At 43.9% G+C, this 25,313-nt stretch overlaps 1 protein-coding gene across 5 annotated transcripts in view; it reads left to right on the top strand.

The window, feature by feature from the left end:
• The window catches only part of LOC127042845 (uncharacterized), a 98,293-nt gene that overhangs the window by 57,924 nt on the left and 15,056 nt on the right, over positions 1 to 25,313 (top strand). For 3 of the 5 annotated variants that reach the window (XM_050936312.1, XM_050936315.1, XM_050936311.1), the window contains 3 exons: positions 12,245 to 12,333; positions 14,869 to 15,021; positions 17,352 to 17,484. In XM_050936312.1, the coding sequence (XP_050792269.1) occupies positions 12,245 to 12,333; positions 14,869 to 15,021; positions 17,352 to 17,484 (375 nt within the window). The remainder of the gene's footprint in view (positions 1 to 12,244; positions 12,334 to 14,868; positions 15,022 to 17,351; positions 17,485 to 25,313) is intronic. The other 2 variants (XM_050936314.1, XM_050936313.1) reach the window with 2 other exon arrangements.

Below are 25,313 nucleotides of genomic sequence, written 5' to 3'. Positions count from 1 at the left end.
ATGATGGGATAGCCTAATTTTGGCAATTAATTTGGCAATTGATCTTTGATCATCAGCAGGTAAGTATGCCCAGTGGCCTGTGATGGGATGTTAGATGGGTTGGGATCTGAGTTACTATAGAGGATTCTTTCCTGGGTGCTGGCTGGTGAGTCTTGCCTACATGCTCAGGGTTTAACTGATTGCCATATTTGGTGTTGGGAAGGAATTTTCCTCCAGAACAGATTGGCAGAAGCCCTAGAGGTTTTTCGCCTTCCTCTGCAGCATGAGGCATGGGTCACTTGCTGGAGGATTCTCTGCAGCTTGAGGTCTTCAAACCACAATTTGAGGACTTCAATAACTCAGACATAGGTTTGGGGTTTGTTATAGAAGTGGATGGGTGAGATTGTGTGGCCTGCATTGTGTAGGAGGTCAGACTAGATGATCATAGTGGTCCCTTCTGACCCTAAAATCTATGAGTCTATGAGTCAATGAACCAAAATAATGAGAGGATGGATTATTCCACCCACCGCCCTTCTGGGGCCCTTATAAACAGACTTCGGAGGAAAAATGGGGAAATTTTTACCATCACCACAGCTGTGTCAGGACTGTTGCCGCGACATCAGACTTTGATACTCCAGTGGGGATATTTGGCCATCATTGTTGCATGAATGAGGATCCCAACGTGATATATGCGAGATTTTGTTTTGTCTTCCCCTTCCTCGTGTGCTTCTTTCTGTCCTGCCCCTACCCACATCTTCCTTCTGTCCCCTCTCTCTCGGCTTTTCATCTGATCCTGAAATCAACAATACTGCATGACACCAGCACAATGGGATGAGACAGCCCATCCAGCTCTGCTGAGCCAGAGAAGGATCATTGAAGGACAGGGATCCGACAAGAAAACCAGATGATTGACCTGAGTGGGGAGGTGAGCCGAGATCCAGAGCAACAGTTGTTGTGACTGACTTGTCAGCCCAAAGCATCTGTCCATGACTAACCAGCTGCCCTGTATTCTGAGAACATCAACAAAAGCCATCTTTCCCCCATCTTTATTATCTTATCTCTTCTCTCCCTTCTGTGTCTATGGGTATGGCTACATTTGAAACTTCAAAGCACTGCTGCGGCAGCGCTGCGGCAGCACTGCTGTGGCAGCGCTTTGAAGTGTGAGTGTGGTCGCAGCGCCAGCGCTGGGAGAGAGCTCTCCCAGCGCTGCACGTAAACCACATCCTCTGCGAGTGTAGCTTGCAGTGCTGTGAGCCGCACTCCCAGCGCTGCAGCACTGTTTACACTGATGCTTTACAGCGCTGTGTCTTGCAGCGCTCGGGTTTGTGTTTTTTTCACACCCCTGAATGCGAAAGTTGCAGCGCTGTAAAGCGCCAGTGTAGCCATGGCCTATCTGTTTTGCCTAAAGCAACAAAGTCACCATCATTTCCAACTCAGAACTGAGAAACAGAGCTAACTCCTTTCTTCCCTGCTATGAAGGACTGTTTCATTGAATAAGAGACTTTAGCCAATATTCACTGTCTCAAAATAGAGACTTAGGTTTTGAGTAAATTTATTTTGCATAATCAGTTAGTTTCAGTGCTCTTTGCCTCGTTTTGATTCTTTTCTTCTTGTGTGTTTCAATCAATACATTTATAACCTTTGGCCTGGATTTTAGTGTGTTTGCTCTGGTAATAAGTAGGCTGAGGTCTTTGTATACTAAACTATGAACTTCATTTAAAACTGTTTAATGTTGTACAGTGACTGGGTTACATTAACACCTTTGAGCCTTCAGTCCAGCTAAATTAATACAACAGGATCTGAAGATTCTGGTGGTCAATCCCCAGTTCATTCTGTCAGGGGGCAAACTCCACCTCTGAAACAGAATAAGCTCCTTCTAGGGCATTTTTTGGAGATTTCTCCTGTATGAAATTAGGTAGGGTGAGCTAGTTGATGTTTTCACTTTGCAGTGATGTATCATGGCTCTCCCTTTTATGGTCAGTAATGCTGGGCAGGGAAAAAATAACAGCCTACTTAAGTGTTTGTAGAATGTGATGTTTTTAAAGTTGACTTGAGTGTGCATGGCAATGGGAAATTTAAATAGAAGTCCTCATTCCAAGAGACAGAAACGCAGATCTCTGCTGTTATACCACCAAGTTGGGGTGGAAGTGGAATCTGTTAATTGTTGCTCACCTAATATGCAATTATCCCCTCAAGCTCTCCCCTCCCTCCAAAAGAGATTCATTTCAGCTCTGAAGCTGATTTTAGCTGTGTATCAATCTGTTTTCTTTTCAAAGCTTTTTGAAAGAGAATATTACATTCTCAAATCATCTTGTTTGCTTCTAGGGATGTGGAAATAAAAGCCACAAACTGGAACCAAATTTAAAACTCTCCTTAAACCTGAATAGACCACCGTCAAGGAGAATTATTGTTGCTTAGTTCTAGAGGTTTTTATTTTGAGCCTAAATTATCACCTGCCATTTGATTTGATGAGCTTTATAAATAGTTGTCTGCTAGGACTGAGATTGAAGAACAACATGCTGTTTTTGAAAACTTTGTTTCTTAAACAGCATGCCCCATTACATACATGCAACATGACTGCAAATTCACACACACAAGTAAAACAGGAGACGGAAACCACTCTGTGTAAGTCATGACTTTCTCAATAGTCTGCTTCTTTTTCAAGGTCACTGCTTCCTGAGTCTAAGTAATTCTAAAAAGGGTACCATACAGGGACATACAAATCTAGTGAGTGGTGAAAAAAGGCTGAGAGCCTCTTCAGTTCTGCAGTGCTCACAAGACAGACCTGATAACTTCCAGCCATTCAAGCGCTGAATACTGTTCCAGGAAAGATTATTGTATGTCTGGTTGTCTGGTGCAGATGGCTTGTAAGAGAGTTCATATACTGCAGTCCAAACACATGCTTCAGCTAAAAACAGTTTGACTAGTGACTTGAACCCAAGCCAAAGTGAAAGGTCAGTGAATTATATAAATGGAATGGTTCTATAGTTAATGCTGAAGGTAGCTGTGCATTACATTACAAGGCAACAAACAGGTTCCAGAATGGAGCAATGAATAGCGCACCCAGTGAGGAAGCAGGACTGTTACCAAGATAAGCAGCCAGGCTGTTACACTTGCAAGGATTTAAACAGTGGGAAGTCTTTCTGCTTAAACCTTGAAGTGGCAACAGCATATTTGATAAAGATGAATACAATTGTTGTTTTCTTCTTGTTTCTATCAGAGACTGTTTTTAAAAACTGGCTATTCATTTTATGCTTCAAGACAAAACAGATATTATCTAAGGAAAAACTCCCGGCATTTTGCTCAGTCCAGCAATCTGAAAGTTCCTGATAAAAAAAATCTGACCATCTGAATAAACTGTAAAATGGATCTGGCAGTAGTGTTCTTCTGATCTCTTTTGCTAAAAATGTGACAGGCAATATAGGAGAAAAACTGACATAATGGATAAAATTTTCAAAAGTGACTTTGTCAAGGTTTTTTCCCCACTTTGAACTTTACAGTACAAAAAGTGGGGACCTGCATGAACACTTTTAAGCTTAATTACTAGCTTAAATCTAGTACGTTGCCACCAGTCAGAATTTAGTGTCTGGCTCTCTTTCTGTTCCCTCAAAACCTTCCCTGGGGAACACAGATCCAAAACCCCTTGGATCTTAAAGCAAGGAGAAATTAACCATCCCCCTCCTTTTCCCCCCAGACTTTCCCCTCTCTGGGTTGCCTTGAGAGGCTTCACACAGATCCAAACTCCTTGGATCTTAAAACAAAGAGGAATTAACCTTCCCCCTCTTTTTCCCCCCACCAGTCCCTGGTGAGTTCAGACCCAATCCCTTGGATCCTAAAACAAGGAAAAAATCAATCAGGTTCTTAAAAAGAAAGCTTTTAATTAAAGAAAGAAAAGGTAAAAATTATCTCTGTAAAATCAGGATGGAAAATGCTTTACAGGGTACTCAGATTCATATAGACCAGAGGGACGCCCCCCCCCCAGCCTTAGATTCAAAGTTATAGCAAACAGAGGTAAAAATCCGTCCAGCAAAAAGAAACCTTTACAAGTTGAGAAAACAAACATAAGACTAATCTGCCTTGCCTGGCTATTACTTACAATTTTGAAACAGGAAAGACTGACTCAGAAAGATTGGGAAAGCCTGGAATGATGTCCCGTCCCTCTCAGTCCCAAGAGTGAACAACGAACAAAACAAAAAGCACAAAGAAAGACTTCTCTCCACCAAGATTTGAAAGTATCTTGTCCCCCTATTGGTCCTCTGGTCAGGTGTCAGCCAGGTTTACTGAGCTTCTTAACCCTTTACAGGTAAAAGAGACATTAACCCTTAACCATCTGTTTATGACAGACTTAGACTCTTAAGAGCCTATATCTTATTAAAAGTCAGTGAGGCAACTGCCTAAATCACTTTAGAGAATAGGACTTATACTTTAAGCACTTTTGAAAGTGTTAACCAGCTATTTATATAAGGTTTCCACAGCTTAGCCCTTCCATTTCTGAACTTTTAAAAAAGTTATTTTAATGAGTTAGAAACAGCACAAACAAGGAGGTGGGCAGAGGGAAGATTTCAGCAGAGGATAATTTGAGAGCTAGGAATAAAGATGATGTAGGGCTTGAGGAAAAGAGGAGCAGAGTTGAAGAGGAAACATAGATCCCTGGAGCAGAGGCTGATGGAACATAAGTGCCACATGTGAGGAGATGGGGGCATGAGGAAGGAGAAGAGAGGTGCTCCCAGGTGATGTTGGAGAGGTGCAGAGAAGGTGCAGAGGTGGTTTTGAGGCAGGCTGGCTGGCAGGGTGAGAAGCTACAGCTGTTCTATCTGATGCATACTGGGGGAGCTGGATGCGGGAGAGAAATGCAGTGGAGAAATGTTGCAAATCTTTGATCACAGAATGGCCCTGACTTGCCACTAAAGTGGTGCTACAAAGTAACAGATTTACTAATCAGAAGAAATCTTTAGTGTTCAGTTGCAATCAGATCCTTGGCCTGAAAATTTGGCTAACAATGTTACTGGGAACAGATGATATCAAGGGATCTCACCTTGAACCAAGCCTAGTTTAAGTTTTAGCAGTAGAAAGTGTTTTATCTTTATTTCTCTAGACTTTAATGCCTTTTAATTGTACTGTCTTAAAATCTGTCTTTTTCTAGTTAAATTTGTTTTATCTTTGACCAAAACTAATCCAGTGTTGTGGATTGGGTAATTCTATTTAAAGTAGCAAACTATTGTATATTGATCCCCTTACAGGGGCCACAGACCCAAAATATCCAGGAGAGGGCTGGACAGTGCAGAACACACATGGGGGCAGGGGAGGAATTTGGGACTGAGATCATGTTGGGGTTACCCTGCAAATGGTAATCTAGGTTGGTGAAAATCAAAGTGTGACTGGATTGCAGGCTGCAGCTATACACAGACACTCAGGGTGTGACCTGCATGCTGTTTTGCTGTTTCTGAGGGGCCCAGGCTGGGAACTACAGCAGCAAAGCAAGAATGACACAGCCTCTCTCTTGTGTGGCTTGCACCCCTGAGTATCATAGCCACACTACCAGTTAGAAAGATCACTTAAAAAAAAAAAAAAAAGCAAGATGGCTGTTAATTAGCAACAGGATCAGAAAGACTTTGGACAGAAACTCCTCCCAGTCAATGTTCAGGGAAAGCTCTGGGTCTCAGTTGTTGCTTATCACTGCTAGCAGCAGGACCGGTGCGAGGGGTTTTAGTGCCCTAGGCGCACGGCAATTTCACCATCCCGCGCCCTGGTCCCATGGCTCCGGTGGAGCTGCCGCAGTCATGCCTGCGGAGGATCCGCTGGTCCGCGGCTCCGGTGGAGCTGCCGCAGTCGTGCCTGCGGGAGGTCCACCGGAGCCGCGGGAGCAGCCGACCTTCCGCAGGCACGACTGCGGCAGCTCCACCAGAGCCGCGGACCAGCGGACCCTCCGCAGGCATGACTGCAGCAGCTCCACCGGAGCCGCCTGCCGCACCCTCCAGCAAAATGCTGCCCACCAATAATCCTGGCGCCCTAAGCAATTGCCTAGGCCGCCTAAATGGAAGCGCTGGCTCTGGTTAGCAATTGTTTGCAGGTTGGGTCATTGCAGTAACATATTCAACAGTTCTTTGTATGTACAGACTGCAAATTCAACATATGTGAATTCGGCTTCTGAATATGACAAGGCTGAGGCACAAATACTTCGTAACCATAGTTTTTTTTACACAGTGCCAGCCTGAAATTGTTGCTTATGGCTGATAGTCCTGATTCTGATTGCTATCTAATTTATGATGTCTGGTTGCTATGGTTACTGCTCTATCTAGAAACTAGTAATTTTGTGAACAGTTACAATAAATCTAAATAAGGGAATGAATAATCTGCAGAAATGGGTCTAAAAAACAACATTTATTTCTGTCTCTGTATTTGAGCAGGGCTCACAAGTAGTGATTCCACAGTAATAGGGCTCCTGAGATGATACATTGATATGAAGGTCTTTTTTTTTTTTTTGTGAACCAAGCTATTATAAAAGGAGACCTCATAATGTTACAGACAGATATAAGTATATCAGACTAATGATAGAAATAGTATCAAAGAGCTGAAACATTCCTCTTTTCCAATATAATTCATTATATTGGAATACGATTCATCCCTTCATTACTTCAGATTTGATCTAATGGTTCAGTGACCAGGTTCTTTAAAGCTATTTCTCAATAGCCTCTCCGTGAATTTAGAAGCATTAAATCTTACACTTGACACATGTCAGTGTTGAAGGGTCATGTGGCCTTTCTGCAGTTATTGAAGAAATACACTCCACTGGGAACTGCAGCTAGAAAATAAAAACTCTGGACTAGAGCTCTTTGGGGCAGGGACTGGGTTTTTACTACTTTGTATAGTACCTAACAAAATGTGACTCCGATCATTGACTGGGGCCTTTGGGCTCTATAAATAATAATAATAAATTAATTAATTAATAACGTACCTTTCCTTCGTAACATCCCAGAGAGGGGAAACAGAGTATCCAGAAAATTCACTGAAGTTTCATGTATCAGAGGGTAGCCGTGTTAGTCTGGATCTGTAAAAGCAGCAAAGAATCCTGTGGCACCTTATAGACTAACAGAGGTTTTGGAGCATGAGCTTTCGTGGGTGAATACCCACTTCTTGCATCTGAGGAAGTGGGTATTCACCCACGAAAGCTCATGCTCCAAAACCTCTGTTAGTCTATAAGGTGCCACAGGATTCTTTGCTGAAGTTTCATGTTCTCTTTTCAGCATGGAGGCGTATGTAGGTGGCTGGGACATGGTTCAACCTGCACAGCTGGGGAATCCAGAGGGTACTCTTTACTCAACACCGCTTAACCTAGGGCCAGTCATTAACAGCCCATGCTTCATTGGAAAGACCCCGTAGCAGTGCAGTGTAATTCATGGAAGGGTTCTGTGGGGAAAATAAAGGAAGAGATTAAAAAGAGGCAGCGACAAATTGAAGTAGGCAGGATCAGAGAAGCAAAAGAAACAAAGTGGGATGGAGAAAAGCAGGTCCAAAAAAGGGGACAGGTCCAAAAAACAAAGCAGAAACAAAAGGAGAGTGGAGAGGGTAGAAAGCAAAGCAGTGAAGACAAAATTCACATCTTCCTCCAGTCCTGCATATCCTTCTTCCTGTACTGTACATATCTCCCTCCTGCCCTGGTAGTCCTGAAAGTGTCTCCAGAAGAAGGTGGAGACTCAAAATGCATGGCTTCCTGACAATCATTACAAAATTATTGTGCACAAGAAAATAGTGGGGAGGCAGCAGACCCCACCGTGGGCAGTGAGTACCATAGGCTGGGGGAGGCTGTGCCACCCCAAACAGCCAGAAATGGCCCTGCCCACTCTCCACCCCCCAGACCCTCTGCTTCCGCTCTGCAGTCCAGCTCCAGGGTCTGAGGCCGTGCTGCTTGCCCTCCCTCCCTCCCTCCCTCCCCATGCTCCAGAGGCTGTGGCCACGCCACGTGCCCTCCCGGTGCTCCGAGGCTGGGGGCACTAGCCTGGGGTGAGGGCTGGCGGCCATGGTGGGCTCTAGGCTCCAGGAGATGGAAGGAGTGGGGCCTTGGGTGGAAGGGGCGTGGCTGGGGGTTAGCCTTCCCCAGCCAGCAGTTCATGCACCACCCATGCCAGCAGCAGTGCATTAGCAGACCCTAACAGGTAGCTGGACACCAGATTCCACTGAGTCCTGAAGCCTAATAGTGCTCCTAGACTCCCAGTGCTTCTCCGCTACTCCAAAATCAGAATACTTGCAGAGTTTTTAAGATCTCTAGTGTCCTGTCGGCCCAGCTGATCCTGCAGCCCTCTTGGCTTCAGAGCTGGGTTGCCTGAGTCATCTGCTCTCTAATCTCCATCTTTCCCTGTCCCACCTCAAGTTCCTATAACGTCTGCATGGGGCTTATGGTTTCTGCTCTCCTGCCATGGTTTGTAGTAGGTCCTGTGAACTTTAGGTTTGAGAGAGACAAATTGGGAAGGGGAGCAGGAATCAAGATATGGAGCCTGGCAGGCTTGGAAGAAGTTGGAAAGTAGGGGCAGCTTATTAACTGAGGTTGTTTGGGCATCTGGGAAGCCAGCACCCACTGGAGTTTCCTGCTACCCCACTTGCCCTTCTCTTTGGGGCTTAAGAGTTCTGCATAGTGTCCTGTCTCCTGGTTTCCAATACATGTCAATCTTTTAAAATATTTGAAAATAACCAAGGAAAGTCTGAGACAAAACACTTAAACTGGTATTAAGAATGGGAGTATCAGGGTAAAAGATATGCAGAGATGTTGTAATATTGGAAAAATCCATGGTTTGAATCACAGGAAATTCAGCATTAAGGTTAAATTATTTAAATACTTTAAATATTCAAATACTTGACAGTGCAGAAATGCACAGTTAAGGTCTTTCAAACAGTTGTAAGAGTACCCCCATAACAAAACCTTGAGGAGAAAACAAACTCTGGTATGCCTGCACTGCAATGTAAGCCTAGGATTAGTGGAACTCAAATCAGCTGATCTTGTTAGAGAACCCAGGGCTTGAGCATCTACACTGTTTGTTTGTCAACCCTCGGTTAAGAATTTTCTAATCTGGGCCTGCACATGGGGCTCCAGCATCCACAATGCAGTACTCAGATCCAAATCCAACAACCATATCCCAGACTTCCTAATACTCTTCCAAAATGTGGCTGCTCTAGTCCCTTGTTCATGGTGCAGTGTGGGAAAACTTGACTTTCCAGCATGCTTGACTGTCCACCGGATATAGAAAGTCAGTCCATATGATTGTGGGATGCATTTGGCAGACTCCCAGAGCATGAATCCAGAGGGGCTACGTCTACACTGCAGAGCAATAGGACTTGAACTCTGAGTCCCAGCTTGACTCAGGCTTGGACCTTCTACCCAGGATGAAAGGAACTTAAAGGACTTACCGGTACACTGGAGTCCTGAGCAGGAGGCGGGGCCTCAGCCAGAAGGGGTTTGGCCTCAACTAGAAGAGGCGGGGCCTTAGAGCCCCCAGTCCCTTTAAATTGAGATTGAAAGGGCCTGGGGCTCCAACTGCGGTAGTGGCAGCTGGGAGTCCTGGGCCCTTTAAATCACTGCCGGAGCTACCAGCTGCAGAGGTGGCTGGGAGCCCCAGGGCTCAGGAGCCATTTAAAGGGCCCAGGGCTCTGGCCGCTGCTACTGCCCTGGGACCTTTAAATCACCGCCTGAGTCCTGCTGCCAGAGCTCTGGGGTAGCAGCGGCGGCCAGGGGCTCTGGCGGTGATTTAAAGGGTCAGGGGCTCCCAGCACCTGCTACCACAGTGGAGCCCTGGGCCCTTTAAATTGCTGACAGAGCCACCCAAGCTCTGCTGCCAGAACCAGCGGACATTTAAAGGGTCCTGGGTGGTAGCAGTGGCTGAGAGCCCCTGGCTCTTTAAATTGCCACCAAAGCCCGGCTACTGCTACCCCAGGGCTCTGGCAGCGGGGCTCGGGTGACGATTTAAAGGGCCTGGGGCTCCAGCCGCTGGTACTGCCCCAGGCCCTTTAAATTGCCGCCAGAGCCCCACTGCTGGAGCTGGCAGAGATTTAAAGGGCCCAGGGCGGTAGCGGTGGCCAGAGTCCTAGGCCCTTTAAATTGCCGCCTGAGCCCCGCTGCTGAAGCCCTGGGGTAGCGGTGGTGGGGCTCCGGGAGTGATTTAAAGGGCCAGGGGCTCCCAGCTGCCACTACCGCAGCAGAGCCCTGGTTGGTTTAAATCGCTACCAGAGCCCCAGGGGTCCCAACTACCTCTGCTACCCGGTGGCTCTGGCAGCAGGGCTCTGGCAGCAATTTACAGGGCCTGGGGCTCCAGTCACTGCTGGGAGCACCAGGCCCTTTGAAACTGCCGACTGGGGAAGCCGGTCCAGTACACTATACCAGACTGTACTGTCTTACTTTCACTTCTGCCTCCACCCCTGTGTGGTCCTGGGACCCTGAATCTCAGCCCAATTTGTTTGTAGACAGGGGGATTGAGCAAGGGGCTAGGCTTGAGCCTGAGTTCAAACCCTGGGCTTGCACTGGTTTATAGATACCATTTATGACAATCTTACTCATAAAAAGGATGTCGCTTTAATCAGTAATCTCAAAAATTAGAATGCCTTATTTTTAAAGATGAAGCAGTGCAGTCAAACAAAAATGTATAATTCCTAATTAAACAAATAGCATCTTCATTCAAATTCTAGTGCAAGGTCCAAATACTCTGTGGCAAGCAGGAGCTATGTTCTGTGCAAAGTCACTGGCTGTGGCAGTGCTCTGGCAGAAATTTCTGTGGCATTTTCAGAAAAAAAATTAAAATTGAGGTTTTTATTGAATAAAATATGAAAAAATAATATAACGCAGTTTACACCACTCAGAGCTGTTGTTTCAGCCTGAGTCTGCAATCTCAAGAAGATGACATTGCATTGGTTTACACTTTGTGCATGTTTGTGCCATGAAGACTACAAGATGGAAGGCCAGCAATGCGAAGGAGGCAGTTAAAATTGTTTGGGTTATTTCAACTGTGCATGTCCATACTTTCAAATGGTTGGATTTCTTTTAAGTTTAACTCTGAATTTCCTGATTTTATCCTTTTTTTTGTTTCTACAAAATTCTTAATTTTTTTTTAACCCTTATGTTGTTGATATGTCTGTCAACCTTAACTCCAATGTAGCCAAGTTTTTCATCTGGGAAATAAAAATAAGCATGATTTATACTATCTTCTATCTAGTTTAGTACAAAAGTTAAGTTAAATGACCACACCAAAGAGCATATATTAACATTTTCATTCCAGGGACTCCATAATTAAACAGTGAGATTAATGAAAGTGAATAGTCAGGACAGAAAGTGCAACATTTGATATAAGCAGGAAGAATTGCTTGAGGTAGTAAAGCAGTAGTTTTCAATCTGTGGTCCACAGACCCCTGGGTTCCGCAGACTGTGTTAGGGGCCTTCAAAATGTTGTTGTTACAATAGAACAGTGGTTTTCAACCTGAGGTGCGCAGACCACTTGAGGTCCACAGACTAGATTTAAGATTTCCAAATGGGTCTGCACCTCCATTCAAAATTTTTTAGGAGTCCACAGATGAAAAAAGGTTTGCAAACCACTGTAGTAAACTGTTTGTAACCAGATAAGGGACACATGTAGTTTGATCCTGTTTTCTGTCTGAACTGTGAATCTATTGAATGAACCGTAGAGACAATTCTACTTTAGCATGGAAAGAGACTTGACTAATGTGTCTTTTCTCTTTCTAAGTTCTGATAGGTGACAATTTATTTAATTACAGTCTTTATTTCACTATAATGTTAGAACATTGATGTGCATGACACTTAAAACCTGAAGATGACTATCTCCTGGAGAGTTAGTCTGATATTCCACATACAAGTTTATTCTGAAAATGTATGTTTTAGAACTGTCCTTTAAGAGGCATGCACACATACACAAATAAATAAAACATGATAAAGAATGCCAAATATGTAGAATACTTGTGTAATAGTTTACAACATGCTAAAGCCTCAAAAGAGAACATAATAAAATAATATTCATTATAATATAAATTATAATTATTCATTAATTAAAAAATCAAAGTAAATATTAATCCAACTTTTAGTAGCACTTAATTTTTTTAAATGGGACTCCATATTTCTGAGTTGGCCCTTTGTGTAAAGTTAATAACATAATTTGTCTGGTTTAGGGACCACTTGTTGGGAGAATGGGAGGGAATTGAACCCACATAATGACAGTAACTCCTAAGAAAAATGTTAAGTGCCTTTTTTTCTTTTCTGATAAATGTCTTACAGATACCTGTGGTCCCTCAATGTTCCTCACACAATAATGCAAGTCAACTTGATGGCTGGAAGTTCATTCATTTCACATTTACCATCTGATTGTAAGAGCACTGAAAGTGTTTTTAATTACTTTGCTGCAATGACGCGTCTATTGCGCCTTCTGTGTTTAATATTATTCCTCTTCCTCCCGCCATGTTGTTAATCCTCCTTTTCTTCTTTTTTATCAAAATGACTGAAAATTGATACAAATTTTTTAGGTCGAAACTAAATGTTTCATTTTGACATTAACAAAACATTTCAGTGTTTTTTTGTGTGTGGTCAAAACTATTCAGTGAACTCCATATGAATTCATGAATAGTTTCAAGTGACTCGAAACTATATTTGTCAGTGAATAAACTATTTGAAAAATGTTATCCAGCTCTAGTTGTCCGGGCCATTTGTCATTATTAAAAGCACAGTGACATAAAAGATAAAGCCAGGAGTATCCCCTTGCCTCAAAACCCCTCAGATTGAAACATTCCCTCCAGTTATGGCCTGGCATTCATCCAAAGCAGATGGTCCAAATCCTCTTTATTTGATCTGCAATGTAACATGACATTTCCTCATGATGGGAGGAACTTGTATCAGCCATCAAGTGTTGATGGCCCAGTTTAACTAGGCTGGCCACTGCTCAAGACTAATATGCTGCTGCTGATGGGAAAGCATTATTTATTTTCCTCCTATAGTACAAGATTTAAAAAAATATTTATGGTGCCCTCGATCATGTTAGATATGGACCATTTTTGTTGGCCTCGTCTACACACAGATTTTGTACCAGTAAAACTGTGTTAGTAAGGGATGTGGGGTTTTTGTCAATACCTGTATAGTTATACTGGTGCAGTTGCTAGTGTGGATGCAGTTATACTGTTATAATGGTGCCTTATACTGCAGTAACTTATTTCCCTTCCTGTATGGGAATAAGCTGTATACTGGTATAAGCACATTTATATTTGTATAACTGCATTCACACTAGAGGGTTGTACCACTTTAACTGTACAGGTATAGTTAAAGTGGTACAACTTTTGTGTATACACAAGCCCTACAACAGGAATCACTATTTTTAATGGACAATATTTCTTTATAATGTAACATTATATTTACTTATTGCTAATTATTCCGTGAAATTGTAATTTTCTCCTCAAAGGTCTCTGATGATATCTCCCCCTAGCTCTACCTCATCACTGTTAAGGATCTGCATTGCTGCCACCTTTATTCCCGCTGAGGAGGGCTGGAGGGAAGCCCCTTTCAGATTCCCTTTAAGCAAAGAGTTCTCTGTAGAGAAACATGAAGCATTTCTTACCCAGGGCTCAGCATATTACCTCTGCAGAGCTCTTAGCCTCTACCTACTAGACTGTGAGAGACCTGGCATTGCACCATGGTATATTGTCTGACAATGCAATATACCTCTAAGCTCTAACTTCACCACAGAGTATTTACAAATAGTTATAGATTCGTGTGTGGACTTCAGCATAAAGTGTTTACTTATCTACTGATTCCTTCAATATAGTGACTATATATTACAATGGAATATGTCTTCCAAGTTAAAAAAAATCAAGTTTAAACTAATCAACCATCAAATAATTTTTTTATTTAAAGATACTGGGCTAGGTTCTCCAGCCCCTTTTGTGTCACCCAGCTGGCACAAAGGGACCAGAAACCTCCCATTACTCCCCAGTGGGCATAGAGCCAGTAGAGTCATCATCTATGCCTCTCTCTCTTTCAGTCCCCAGCACTGCGGCCATGTTGATGTGCAGGAATAGAGAAGGGTGAAGAGGGGCAGTAGCTAGAGTGCAAAGAATTCTTGCAGTCCCCAGATGGTCTCTACTAGGGACTTCCACAAATAAGCAAACTAGTTCATACTGAATAAAGATGAAGAAAGGGTTACATAAGCATCTGTTTCATAAAGAACCATCCATGGCAGTCTTTTTTATTATTAATAATAATTTTTGTTATATATTTTTCTTTCACCACTTCCCTAGTTGAGGCTTCAGGTCAAATGCCAGAATTTGTTATGTCCGCCTTACAAATCCTGCACCTGCTATTACCAATTTCTGGCGTAGGAGCAAGTTGGGTAGTCCTTTCTAAGTCAGTTCCCCCACATTGGAACAGGACCACACTGTAGGCAGTGGGAACTATGTTCGAGCAATAAAAGATGAAGGTCTCTGCACACTGTGTCATAATGAAAATCTTTGAGGCCTCACAATCCTGTGAATTTTCCAAAGAATAACATCCTCCTTTTTAAGATGAAACTCTCTCTTTTTCCTTACTACTTTAAATGCAGACTCTGCTTCTGTGTAAACTAGTTATCATTATTTCCACTCTGACTATTTTGTGCAACATAATTTTAGACCCTGATCTGAATATTCATACCATTATGAAACCACTTTAAAGGAAGATAGAGAGTAAGTTATATTTTTCAATATACTGGACATTTAAGATTACTCAAATTCAGATCTTTGTTCTGAATTCACTACAGATTTTATAAAGCAGTTCATGCACTTTTTCAAGAAATATATTAGTTCCCAAAACCTTTCTTCTAAAACCAGTTGAATTACACAACTTCGTGTTTCTTAGAAAGTCGTTTCTTCCCAAATCAGCATTTCACAGAGAGAAGAGAATGAGCTTACTTCCCGAGCAGAACGTGGGGTCCTTTATCTGTAGCGCTCCAACCAGTTATCTTGACAACACTGCCTTTGCAAGGAGGGCATCGTATGGAAAAGCATTGAAGGATTCTGGTTTAAAATTGAACGGTAATGATTATACAGAATGTTACTGGCAAAAAATAACCACTACCCCCTTCCTCAGTCCAGTTCTTCTTCCATTACAACACTCTCTGTTCTTATTTTTTATTAAGCATTTTTGTAGTACTGTAGACGTACATGGTGCTTTATGGAATATAAACCAGAATAACTCTTGATCCCTGTCCCAAAGAGCTTTTTCATAGACTGGAGATGGGAGAGGAAGGAATGGGAAGGTGAGAGAGGAGAAAATTACAATGGGTGGAGTTCAGGGGGAGAAAGGTAGATTTGGGAGTAATCAGTTTAAAGGGTGACAGCTGCAGTACTTTGCAGATATCATAGCTGGAAGTGTGGGACAAAAGTGATTCTCAGCCTTTTTTCACCCATGACCATAGTCTGTTTCTTGCTGGAACCCACCTAACCCTCAGAATCCTTTGTGGGTGAGTTGGGGTGCTGGCAGGAAAGGGCCGAGGCTCTGTGTACTAATCAGAACTGGTGAGAAAGTCCCATATTTCCTTGCAAACTTCAAATTGGTTATACTAAATTAGAGGTATAACTCTTTTTGTGCTTAAAGAGTGATCATGATTTTTTTTTAGCTCAAAGAGCCCTGCATCTGTGCCACTGTAAGGTCTCCCGTGTGGCCGCTGTATGCCGGTGGGAGAGAGCTCTCCCACTGGCATAATTAAACCACCCCTATTGAGCGGCGGTGGCTATGTCAACTGCTTCCTCCCTCTCCAAGCTGCAGGGACACAGGGAAAATTCCGCCAGGGGGAGCACTGCCTCCTCACGGCTGGGCGTCCTGAGAAATATGGGGTGGGGCATATAACTCTGCATGCCCCCCGCCCTCAGTGCATTGCCTCTGTGGCAGGTGCGGAGCAGCAGCAGCAGCAGGGGCTGCGCTTTGTGGCAGGGGAGCTGATAAGGTGATCAGAGAGCCTGGGCCACTGTGGGGAGCCCCAGACCTTCCACCTGCCGTAGATGGCACAGCCCAGGGGGCAGAGACAGGGGCCGGAGGCTGCTTTCATGCTCCCCTCCCAGGGCAAGTGGAGGGTCCAGGGTTCTCCACAGTGGCCTAGGCTCCCTGGGCAACTCTTTCCTTGGCCTGGCTCCAGCTTCCAGCCTGGCCAGGGGGTGGGGCCTCAAAGGGAAGAGGAGGAACAGGGGCTGGGCCACAGTTCTGGTGCTGGTGGCAGTCCCCCTTCTACACAGTTTCCAATGCTCCTGGGGCCCCCAAATTGTCTCATGTGTTAAGCCACCATTGCTTACAAGGAAATGCCCATGTAGATCCAGGAAACTCCATGAACTTTGCTTTCCAGAGTTTTCCTGAATTCTTCCATTGAGAGATAGGGTTTGCCCCAATGTGGAACGAACAAGGGTAAAGCTCACAAATACTATGAACCTCCAAGATCAGTGCTAATCCTCCAGGTCACAGGGGCATCTTTGAGGAACTCTGGGCCTCTGAATCAACTCTGGGTTCCTGTATCTCTGCCCCAGCCTCAGTGTAGGTGCACTGCAAGGGACTCCCTAGTTGGCCCCTCACTCCCCACCCTTTAATGGTATGTCTATACTACAATTAAACACCTGAGGCTGACCCATGTCAGGCTCGTGAGTCTTGGGCTAAAGGGCTCTTTAACTGTGAAATGGATGTTTGGGCTTGAGCTGTGTGGTGTGTGTGTTTATGTGCATCCACCACCCTACTTCCACTCCTCCTGCTCACTTCCCATCCCTGCCTTCTTGGATTCCTGAAACAGTACAGATGTTGAATCTAAGAGAAAGGGGAAAATATTGCTGTGGCAGCAGCTGACCCTTTTCTGCACAGAGAGAGGGAGAAATCCATGTGCAGATGGTCCTTTCTGCAGGCAGATCTTAAAGTTATGATCTGGTCCCATTTTACCCACAGCTTACATCTGGACTAAAAATGCTGCACAGGGAGATTTTGAACGAGATCTCAAGCTGCATGGAAGAATTAGATTCAGAATCAACATGCCAGTTTAGATTATAATTTCATCTCGGAAGCAAATGTGAAGGACTTTGCCTATAGCAACGGGAAGCAAAGTTGCCTTCATAGCTATTGCTGTAACAGTGCTATCGTCGCCAATAGGTGTCACTAGGTTTACATTTAGATTAGATTAGAAAACATTCATATAAATACAATTGGAGGTTCAACTATTGTGTTCTGTGAAAGTAATCAGAAAAAGGTTACAGGTTAGCTCAACAGTGGAACACATACAGAATTATATGAGAAAATTGAGAAAACACTGCAACTAGCGTATCACAAATGTGAAACTAATGCTGAGGTACAAAAGTGAGCTGAATCCTGCACATGGTTATATGTTCCTTAGCCAGCAAGATTTCAGAGAGGATTCTGAGAATTACACGGGTGGCTTCAGAATGGTCGGAAAGAAGGACATCCAGAAGCCCTGTGAAGATAGATTCAAAGACAATAGTAGCATCAACACCTGGCATCCTTGCATGGTAAAAATAATCCCTTGTCTGTGAATGTGAAGTATGGTTAAATACCTCTGTGGGCAAGTGCAAATTGATTAAATAGTTACTTATATTTTGTGCGCACATGTGTGTGCACAAGACTTTGGGAGTTGAGTTGGCTTATACATGTAGAGTGTTTCGTATGTAGCTCGCAAGTGCTTTATGAAGAAAGGTTAATATCACTATTTTCAGTTCCTAGAGGGTGAAATGACTTGCCCATGGTCACATGACAGAGCCTGGAATAGATTCATAGATTTAAGGCCAGAAGGGATCACACCAGATCATCTAATCTGACCTTCTGTATATCACAGGCTACCACCACCCAGGACCCTCACACTATACCCATCAACCAAAATGAGACCACAGTATTACAGCCCACAGGAGACTAGACTATTATGTACCACAGGCAGGGAATAGGAAGAACTGAGGTGCACCAGTGCTTGTGGCCCCCACAATGGCAGGGAAATGATTAAGTAAGAAATACCCAGATAATCTTAGTAAGCGACCCTGCCTTGACATGCTGCAGAGCATGGGCGGTGGGTGTCGTAGGCAAGGGGAGGCTGTACCTCCTCAAACAGCCTACTGTTGCCCTGCCTGTAGGGCAGCGTGCCTTCTGCAGGGACTCAGGACCGCCGGGGTGGCTGGTGCTGGGCCCAGTGCTGCCCGGTGCTCTGGGGCTGGCTTCCCAAGCACCAGGACTGAGGGCTGCCCGGAGCTGGGAGCGCAGTGACCATGCTGCCTGGCTGCCTAAGCACCGGGCGTGGGGACGTAGGGACCGTGCTGCCCAAGGGCTGTGGGCGCTGAGGCTGCAGTGCACTGGGGCTGGGGCCTTGCCCCCACCCCCACTGTCCCCAGCTGTCTGGCGCTGGGGCCACAGAGCCGCGGTGGGGGTGCTTTGGGCTTCTACGAGCGAGGGGAAAGTAGAAGAGGAGGGGAGGGGAGGGGAGGGGCCTCAGGCACAAAGGGAGAGGTCAGGGGTTAGCCTGGCCACCCATGCTGCAGAGGAAGGCAAAAAATCCCCAAGGTCACTACCAATCTGACCTGGAGGAAAATTCCTTCCCAACCCCACATATGGTGATCAGTTAGACCCTGATCATGTGAGCAAGAACCAATCAACCAAGCACCGGAGAGGAAAAAATAGAATTCAGATCTCTTGCTTCAGACTATTGGCCTATTCGGTAGACGAAGCTGCCTGTTGGAACAAAGCAACAATGAGTCCTGTGTCATCTTAAATACGAACAGGTGTATTGGAGCATAAGCTTTCGTGGGTGAACAGGACTCGTCACTTTTTACACATCCAGACTAACATGGCTACCCCTCTGATGTTGGAACAGATTCTCCCCTATGGTATATGGCAGAACTCCCATTGAGTTGAAAATGTGTTTGAAGGGGAGACTGGGCCCATTTTATTGGCATTGCATGAGAAGCAATAGAGGACAATGTTCTCCCTTCTGCTCCCTCGTGCAGAAGGGAGCAAAATTCCAGAAAAACCACAAAAATTTGGTAAGGAAAGGTTGTCTTAAGGGGAAGAGTAGCAATATTCTTTCCTGCTGTTTAAATATTTTAGACTCAGAGGCTGTCTGCAAGCTGATGCAAGCTACAGGCCTCAGAAGTAGTAAACTGCAGATCAAGAGAAGAATGACCAGCTGAACCAGAGTGATGTTGGGGAGGAGTGTCATATTCCTCTCAAAGCAGCATAAGATAACAATATAATCTACTTTTGTAACTTTATTATACTACAGAAGGACTGGGTAAGCGTGCATGGCTGGGGGATGTATAGCCAGTAGCAGCACAGAAGACAGGCTGCCATGCTATGCAAGAGCCTGGGCACATCATGGATGAGCCAAAATCCATGAATGGCCACCCTACTGCCCTGCTGTACACCTGACCACTAAGGACTGAACTGACATCACCAGCCCCTTTCACAGAAAAATGTAAACTGTGTTTTGATCCAGTCTAATTGCAAGACTATTTATAAACTAATTGATAAACAAGGAATGTGAATACTGAAAATATGCAGTTAGCTAAATATATGATTGGGGAGAGGGGATTGTGTTTAAATTCAAATTGTAAGTAAAGTCTAGAAAGTACATTTGGATTTTTAAGACATACTCCATTGAAAGTTTGTTTGTTGTGTGCTTGCTTGCTTGCTGTGTGCCTGCTTGATTGAAGTTTATAGTGTGGTCTATTTGGAGGACTGTATGCTGAGCCTAGCAGACCTTCCTAACGAGGGTCTAGTATCCTTTCATCCCTAATTCCTTTAGGATTCTTTGACAAGGGGGTGGGGCTAACTCAGGTAGAACAGCCAGCTCCTCAACAACCAGAGGAGATAGCAAACGGGAGTTTTGTGAGGGAGTTTAAAGCCAGATACACCTAACAAAAAAATCTCTAAACACAGGACAATAAAGCCCCACCCTCTAGAAAAAACAAACAAAAAGCACAAAGAACAAACAAAATCTCTAAACACAAAACAATAAAGCCCCACCCTCTAGAAAAAACAAACAAAAAGCACAAAGAACAAACAAAAAAATGCCAGAGTAAAAATAGTGCCAGTAGAGGTCCAGCAGCAGAGTGAGGGTTATCCAATTTATTGCATGGAATGCAGCATGTAAGATTACCTGCCTTGTGAGCAGGTGGTATGTGTGTGCATTTGGTGCAAGCAACTCAGAACTCTCAGAGACTGTGGGCTTTTCTTCACGTACAGCACTACAGCAGTGCAGCTGAACCAGAGCTGTGCCACTGTAGCGCTTTAGTAAAGATTATACTGTGCTGACAGGAGAGCTTCTCCTGTCATCATAGTTAATCCACCTTTCCAAGAGATGATAGCTATGTTGGTGGGACAAGGTCTCCCGTCAACATAGCATAGGGTGACTAGACAGCAAGTGTGAAAAATCGGGACGGGGGGGGGTAATAGGAGCCTATATAAGAAAAAGACCCAAAAATCGGGACTGTCCCTATAAAATCGGGACATCTAGTCATGCTAACATAGCACTGTCTACATGGAGGGTTAGGTCACTATAACTGTGTTGCTCAGGAGTATGGATTTTTCACAGCCATGAGCAACAACGTTATATCTATAGAGATCTGTAGTGTAGATCTGGTCTGAGTACAGACTCTTGAGATCAGAGTGGCTGAACTGGATGAGCTAAGGGAGACAAAGAGGAACATAGATAAGACTTTTCAGGACACAATAGAGCAGTCCCACTCCTAGCCTGATAACCTCTGTGCTGTGAAGGAGGATGAAAGTCTCGGGGAAGGAGAACAAGTTGCAGCAGAAGGAAATGATCCCATAGTTGGGACTGTCCTTCCAGATGATGGTGTCATGGCATCCTCTCACACGGAGGACACCCCTCTGGGGGAGTGTACCCCAGTTATTAGGAAGAGACAGACATAGGCGCCGACTCCATGGGTGCTGCGGGGCTGCAGCACCCACAGGGAAAAATTAGCGAGTACTCCACACCCACCGGCAGCCAAGCTCACCCTGGTCCCACCCTCGCCTCCTCCTCCCCCAAGCGTATTACGTCCCCGTTCCTCCTCCTCCCAGCACTTCCTGCCAGCCACCTAACAGCTGTTTGGGGGCACTTAGGACTTTCCGGGAGGGAGTGGGAGGAATGGGGATGCGTCACGCTCGGAGGAGGCGGTAAAGAGGTGGGGCAGGGGCAGGGACTTGGGGGAAGCGGGTGGAATTGGGGCAGGATGAGGGTGGTGCAGAGCTGGGACTGGGGGCGGGGGGGATTGAGCACTCAGGGGGCAGCGGGGAAGTCGGCGCCTATGGAGACAGATAATAGTAATGGGGGATTTGATTACTAGAAACAGAGATAGTTGGATTTAGGGTGACCAGGAGAACTGCATGGTGAATTGCCTGCTGGGTGCAAAGGTTGCAGGCCTCATGAGACATGTCGATAGACTGTTGTGCAATGCTGGGGAGGAGCCAGTGTTCGTGGCACATGTAGGTACCAATAACATAGGGAAAGGTAGGAGAGAGGTCCTGGAGGCCAAATTCGGACTACTAGGTAAGAGATTAAAGTCTAGGACCTCCATGGTAGCATTCTCTGGAATGTTACAGTTCCAAATGCAGGGCCAGATTGCCAGGCAGAACTGCAGCATCTCAATGCATGGATGATACATTGGTGTTTGGAGGAGGGATTTAGATTCATTAGGAACTGGAGAACCTTTTCAAAAAGGAGGAGCCTATAGCTGAAGGATGGGCTCCACCTAAACCAAAAGGGAACCAGAGTGCATGTAAAATTAAAATGGTTGTAGAGGAGTTTTTAAACTAAAGTCTGGAGAAAAATAACAGGTGCGGAGGAGCACACAGTTTGGACTGAGACATCCCTTAGGGGAAAATTTATTAAAGGGGATTATCTATATCTTAGTAAAGAGAAGAGGATAGAAGTTGATAAAGTACATGCAGGAACTGAACAGAAAGTCACATGAAAAAGAGTCCTATTTCCATTACATCAAATAAAGGCCAACAACTAAATATTGACAGATTTTATAAGTATGTGTATACAAATGCAAGAAGTCTAAATTCTAATATGGGTGAATTTGAGTGCCCAATATTAAATGAAGATATTGATTTAATACATATCACAGAAACTTGGTGGAACGATGATAACAGGACATGATACCTGGGTACAAAATACATAGGAATGACAGCATATAGTGAAATATAGTGTAAGTCTTAAATGAATCAAACTACTGTAGAATCTCTATGAACAGAAATTCCATGTTTGAATAATAAGAGTATACTACTGACACCTTGACCAGGATGGTGATGGTGACTGTAAAATGCTCAGGGAGATTAAAGAGGCTATAAACATAAAAAATCAATAATAATGGGGGATTTCAACTAGCTCCATGTTGACTGGGTATGTATCACCTCAGGATGGGATACAGAAATAAAATTTCTAGACACCATCAATGACTGCTTCTTGGTGCAGCTAGTCCTAAAGCCCACAAGAGGAGAGGCAATTCTTGATTTAGTCCTAAGTGGAGCACAGGATGTGGTCCAAGAGGTGAATTTTACTGAACCACTCAGTAATAGCCACCATAATGTAATTAAATTTAACATCCTTGTAGGGGAGAAAATACCAATGAAACCCACCTCAATATCTTTTTAACTTCAAAAGGGGGAACTACACAAAAATGAGAAAGCTAGTTAAATGGAAATTAAAAGCAACAGTCACAAAAGTTAAATGCTTGCAAGCTGCATGGAAACTTTTTAAAAACACCATAATAATCCTAAATGTACTAAATGTACACCTGAAATAATAATTTAAAAAACAGTAAGAGGGCCAGAAAAATGCCACCATGGCTAAACAGCCTAGTAAAAGTGGCAGTTAGAGACAAAAAGACATCATTTAGAAATCAGAATCAAATCCTACTGTGGAAAATAGAAAGGAGCATAAACTCTGGCAAGTCAAGTGTAAAAGTATAATTAGGCAGACAAAAAAGGGAATTTGAAGAGCAACTAGCAAAAGACACAGAAACTAACAGCAAGGTGCTAAAAGAACACTGAAAGAATGAATTCTTGTCACAGTCTTAACTGAAGAGGATGTGATGGAGATTCCCACACATTAGCCATTTTGTTTTAGGTGACAAATCTGAGGAACTCTCCCAGATTGAGGTGTCAGTAGAGGAGGTTTTGGAACAAATTTATAAAGAGTAATAAGTCCCCAGGACCAGATGTATTCATTCACGAGTTCTGGAGGAACTCAGGTATGAAATTGCAGAACTACTAACTGTGGTATGTAACCTATCTTTTAAATCAGCCTCTGTACCAGATGACTGGGTGATAGCTAATGTAATGCTGATTTTTAAAAAAGGATCCAGCGGTAATCCTGGCAATTACAGGCTCATAAACCTAACTTTATTACCAGGCAAATTAATTGAAAGTATAGTAAAGAACAGAATTATCAGACACACAAATGAACACCATACAGGGAGTCCTCGGACAAGTTGCCCGACTTTCGTTGGATACCACTTAAGACGCTTTTCAATTGACTGCCCGTTTCATCCCTAAAATGCTTGTTTTGCCCTTACGATGCTCTATTTACATAAAGTTCACTTGAAATCACTTCCTGGTTGCATTATATGGTATGGAGCTGGAAGGGGTCACTTCTAATTGGCTTCAAGGCATCAAGGTAGCTTGTTGCTGGGTGGGGTTGCTGCTTGTTTTTGATTGGCTGAGCCTGGGGCTGGGAGCCAATCAGAAAGCCTGAAAAGCGATTGGCTGAGGCTCAGGATGTGTTCCGTTCTCCCTGGCTTTCTGAGCCTGTGTTGCTGGCATTCTGAGCAGCATATGTGAGTTTATATGTTTATCTGAATGCTGTTTACAAAATACAGTGTACAGTAAATACATTGATATTGCAACATTAGTCATCTATAATTCATTTAGTACAAAAATCTGGGTTATTGTGATGAAAATAGTGTATCAAGCCTTGGTTTGGGAACCAATCCCCCCTTCATTCCGCTGATTCCTATGAGAAAAGTGGTTTCAACTTACAACTATCAGAGGGGTAGCCGTGTTAGTCTGGATCTGTAAAAGCAGCGAAGAGTCCTGTGGCACCTTATAGACTAACAGACGTTTTGGAGCATGAGCTTTCGTGGGTGAATACGTTTTGGAGCATGAGCTTTCGTGGGTGAATACCATGAAAGCTCATGCTCCAGAACGTCTGTTAGTCTATTAGGTGCCACAGGACTCTTTGCTGCTTCAACTTACAACGCAATTCAGAGGAACGAATTGTGTCGTAAGTCCAAGGACTCCGTGTATGTTGGAGAAGAGTCAACATGGCTTTTGTAAAGGGTAATCCTGTCTCGCCTAGAATTATTTGAGGATGTCAACAAATATGGACAAGAGTGATCCAGTGGCTATAGTGTACTTAGACTTTCAGAAAACCTTTTACAAGGTCCCTCACTAAAGGGTCTTAAGCAGAGTAAGCAGCCATGGAATAAGAGGCAAGGTTCTCTCATGGATCACTAACTGGTTAATAGATAAAGGGAAGGAATAAATAGCAAGTTTTCATAGTGGACAGAGATAAATAGCAGGGTCCCCAAGGATCTCTACTTGGACCTGTGTTGAGCTGGAAAAAGAGGTAAATAGTGAGGTGTGGCAAAAGTTGCAGACAATACAAAATTATTCAAAATAGTTAAGTCCAAAGCTGACTGAAGAGTTGCAAAGGGATCTCACAAAACTGAGTGTTGGGGCAACAAAATGGTAAGTGAAATTCAGTGTTGAGAAATGCAAAGTATTGCATATTGGAAAACATAACCCCAACTATACCTACAAGGTGATGGAGTCTACAATAGTTGTAGCCACTCAAAAAAGAGGTCTTGGAGTCATTCTCTGTGGATAGTTCTCCGAAAACATCTGCTCAATGTGCAGCGGCAGTCAAAAAAGCTAACAGAATGTTAGGAACCACTAGGAAAGAGATAAAAAATATGATGCCACTATACAAATACATGGTACACCCACACCTTGAATACTGAGTGCAGTTCTGGGCAGCCCTTCTCAAAATAGATACATTAGAATTGGAAAAAGTACAGAGAAGGACAACAAATGTGATTAGGGGTATGGAATAGCTTCCATATAAGGAGAGATTTTAAAAACGGGGGCTTAGGAGAGACAGCTAAGGAGAGGTCTATACAATCATGAATGGTGCGGAGAAAGTGAATAAGGAAGTGTTATTTACCCTTTCACATAACACAAGAACCAATGAAATTAATAGGCAGGAGGTTTAAACAAACATAAGGAAGTACTTTTTCACCTAGTGCACAGTCACTCTGTGAAACTCATTGCCAAGAGATGTTCGGAA

This window comes from Gopherus flavomarginatus, chromosome 1 (genome assembly GCF_025201925.1).
Source record: "Gopherus flavomarginatus isolate rGopFla2 chromosome 1, rGopFla2.mat.asm, whole genome shotgun sequence".
Lineage (NCBI taxonomy): Eukaryota > Metazoa > Chordata > Testudines > Testudinidae > Gopherus > Gopherus flavomarginatus.
Note: the sequence above shows the minus strand (reverse complement) of the source record. Positions and strands in the feature narration are given on the sequence as shown.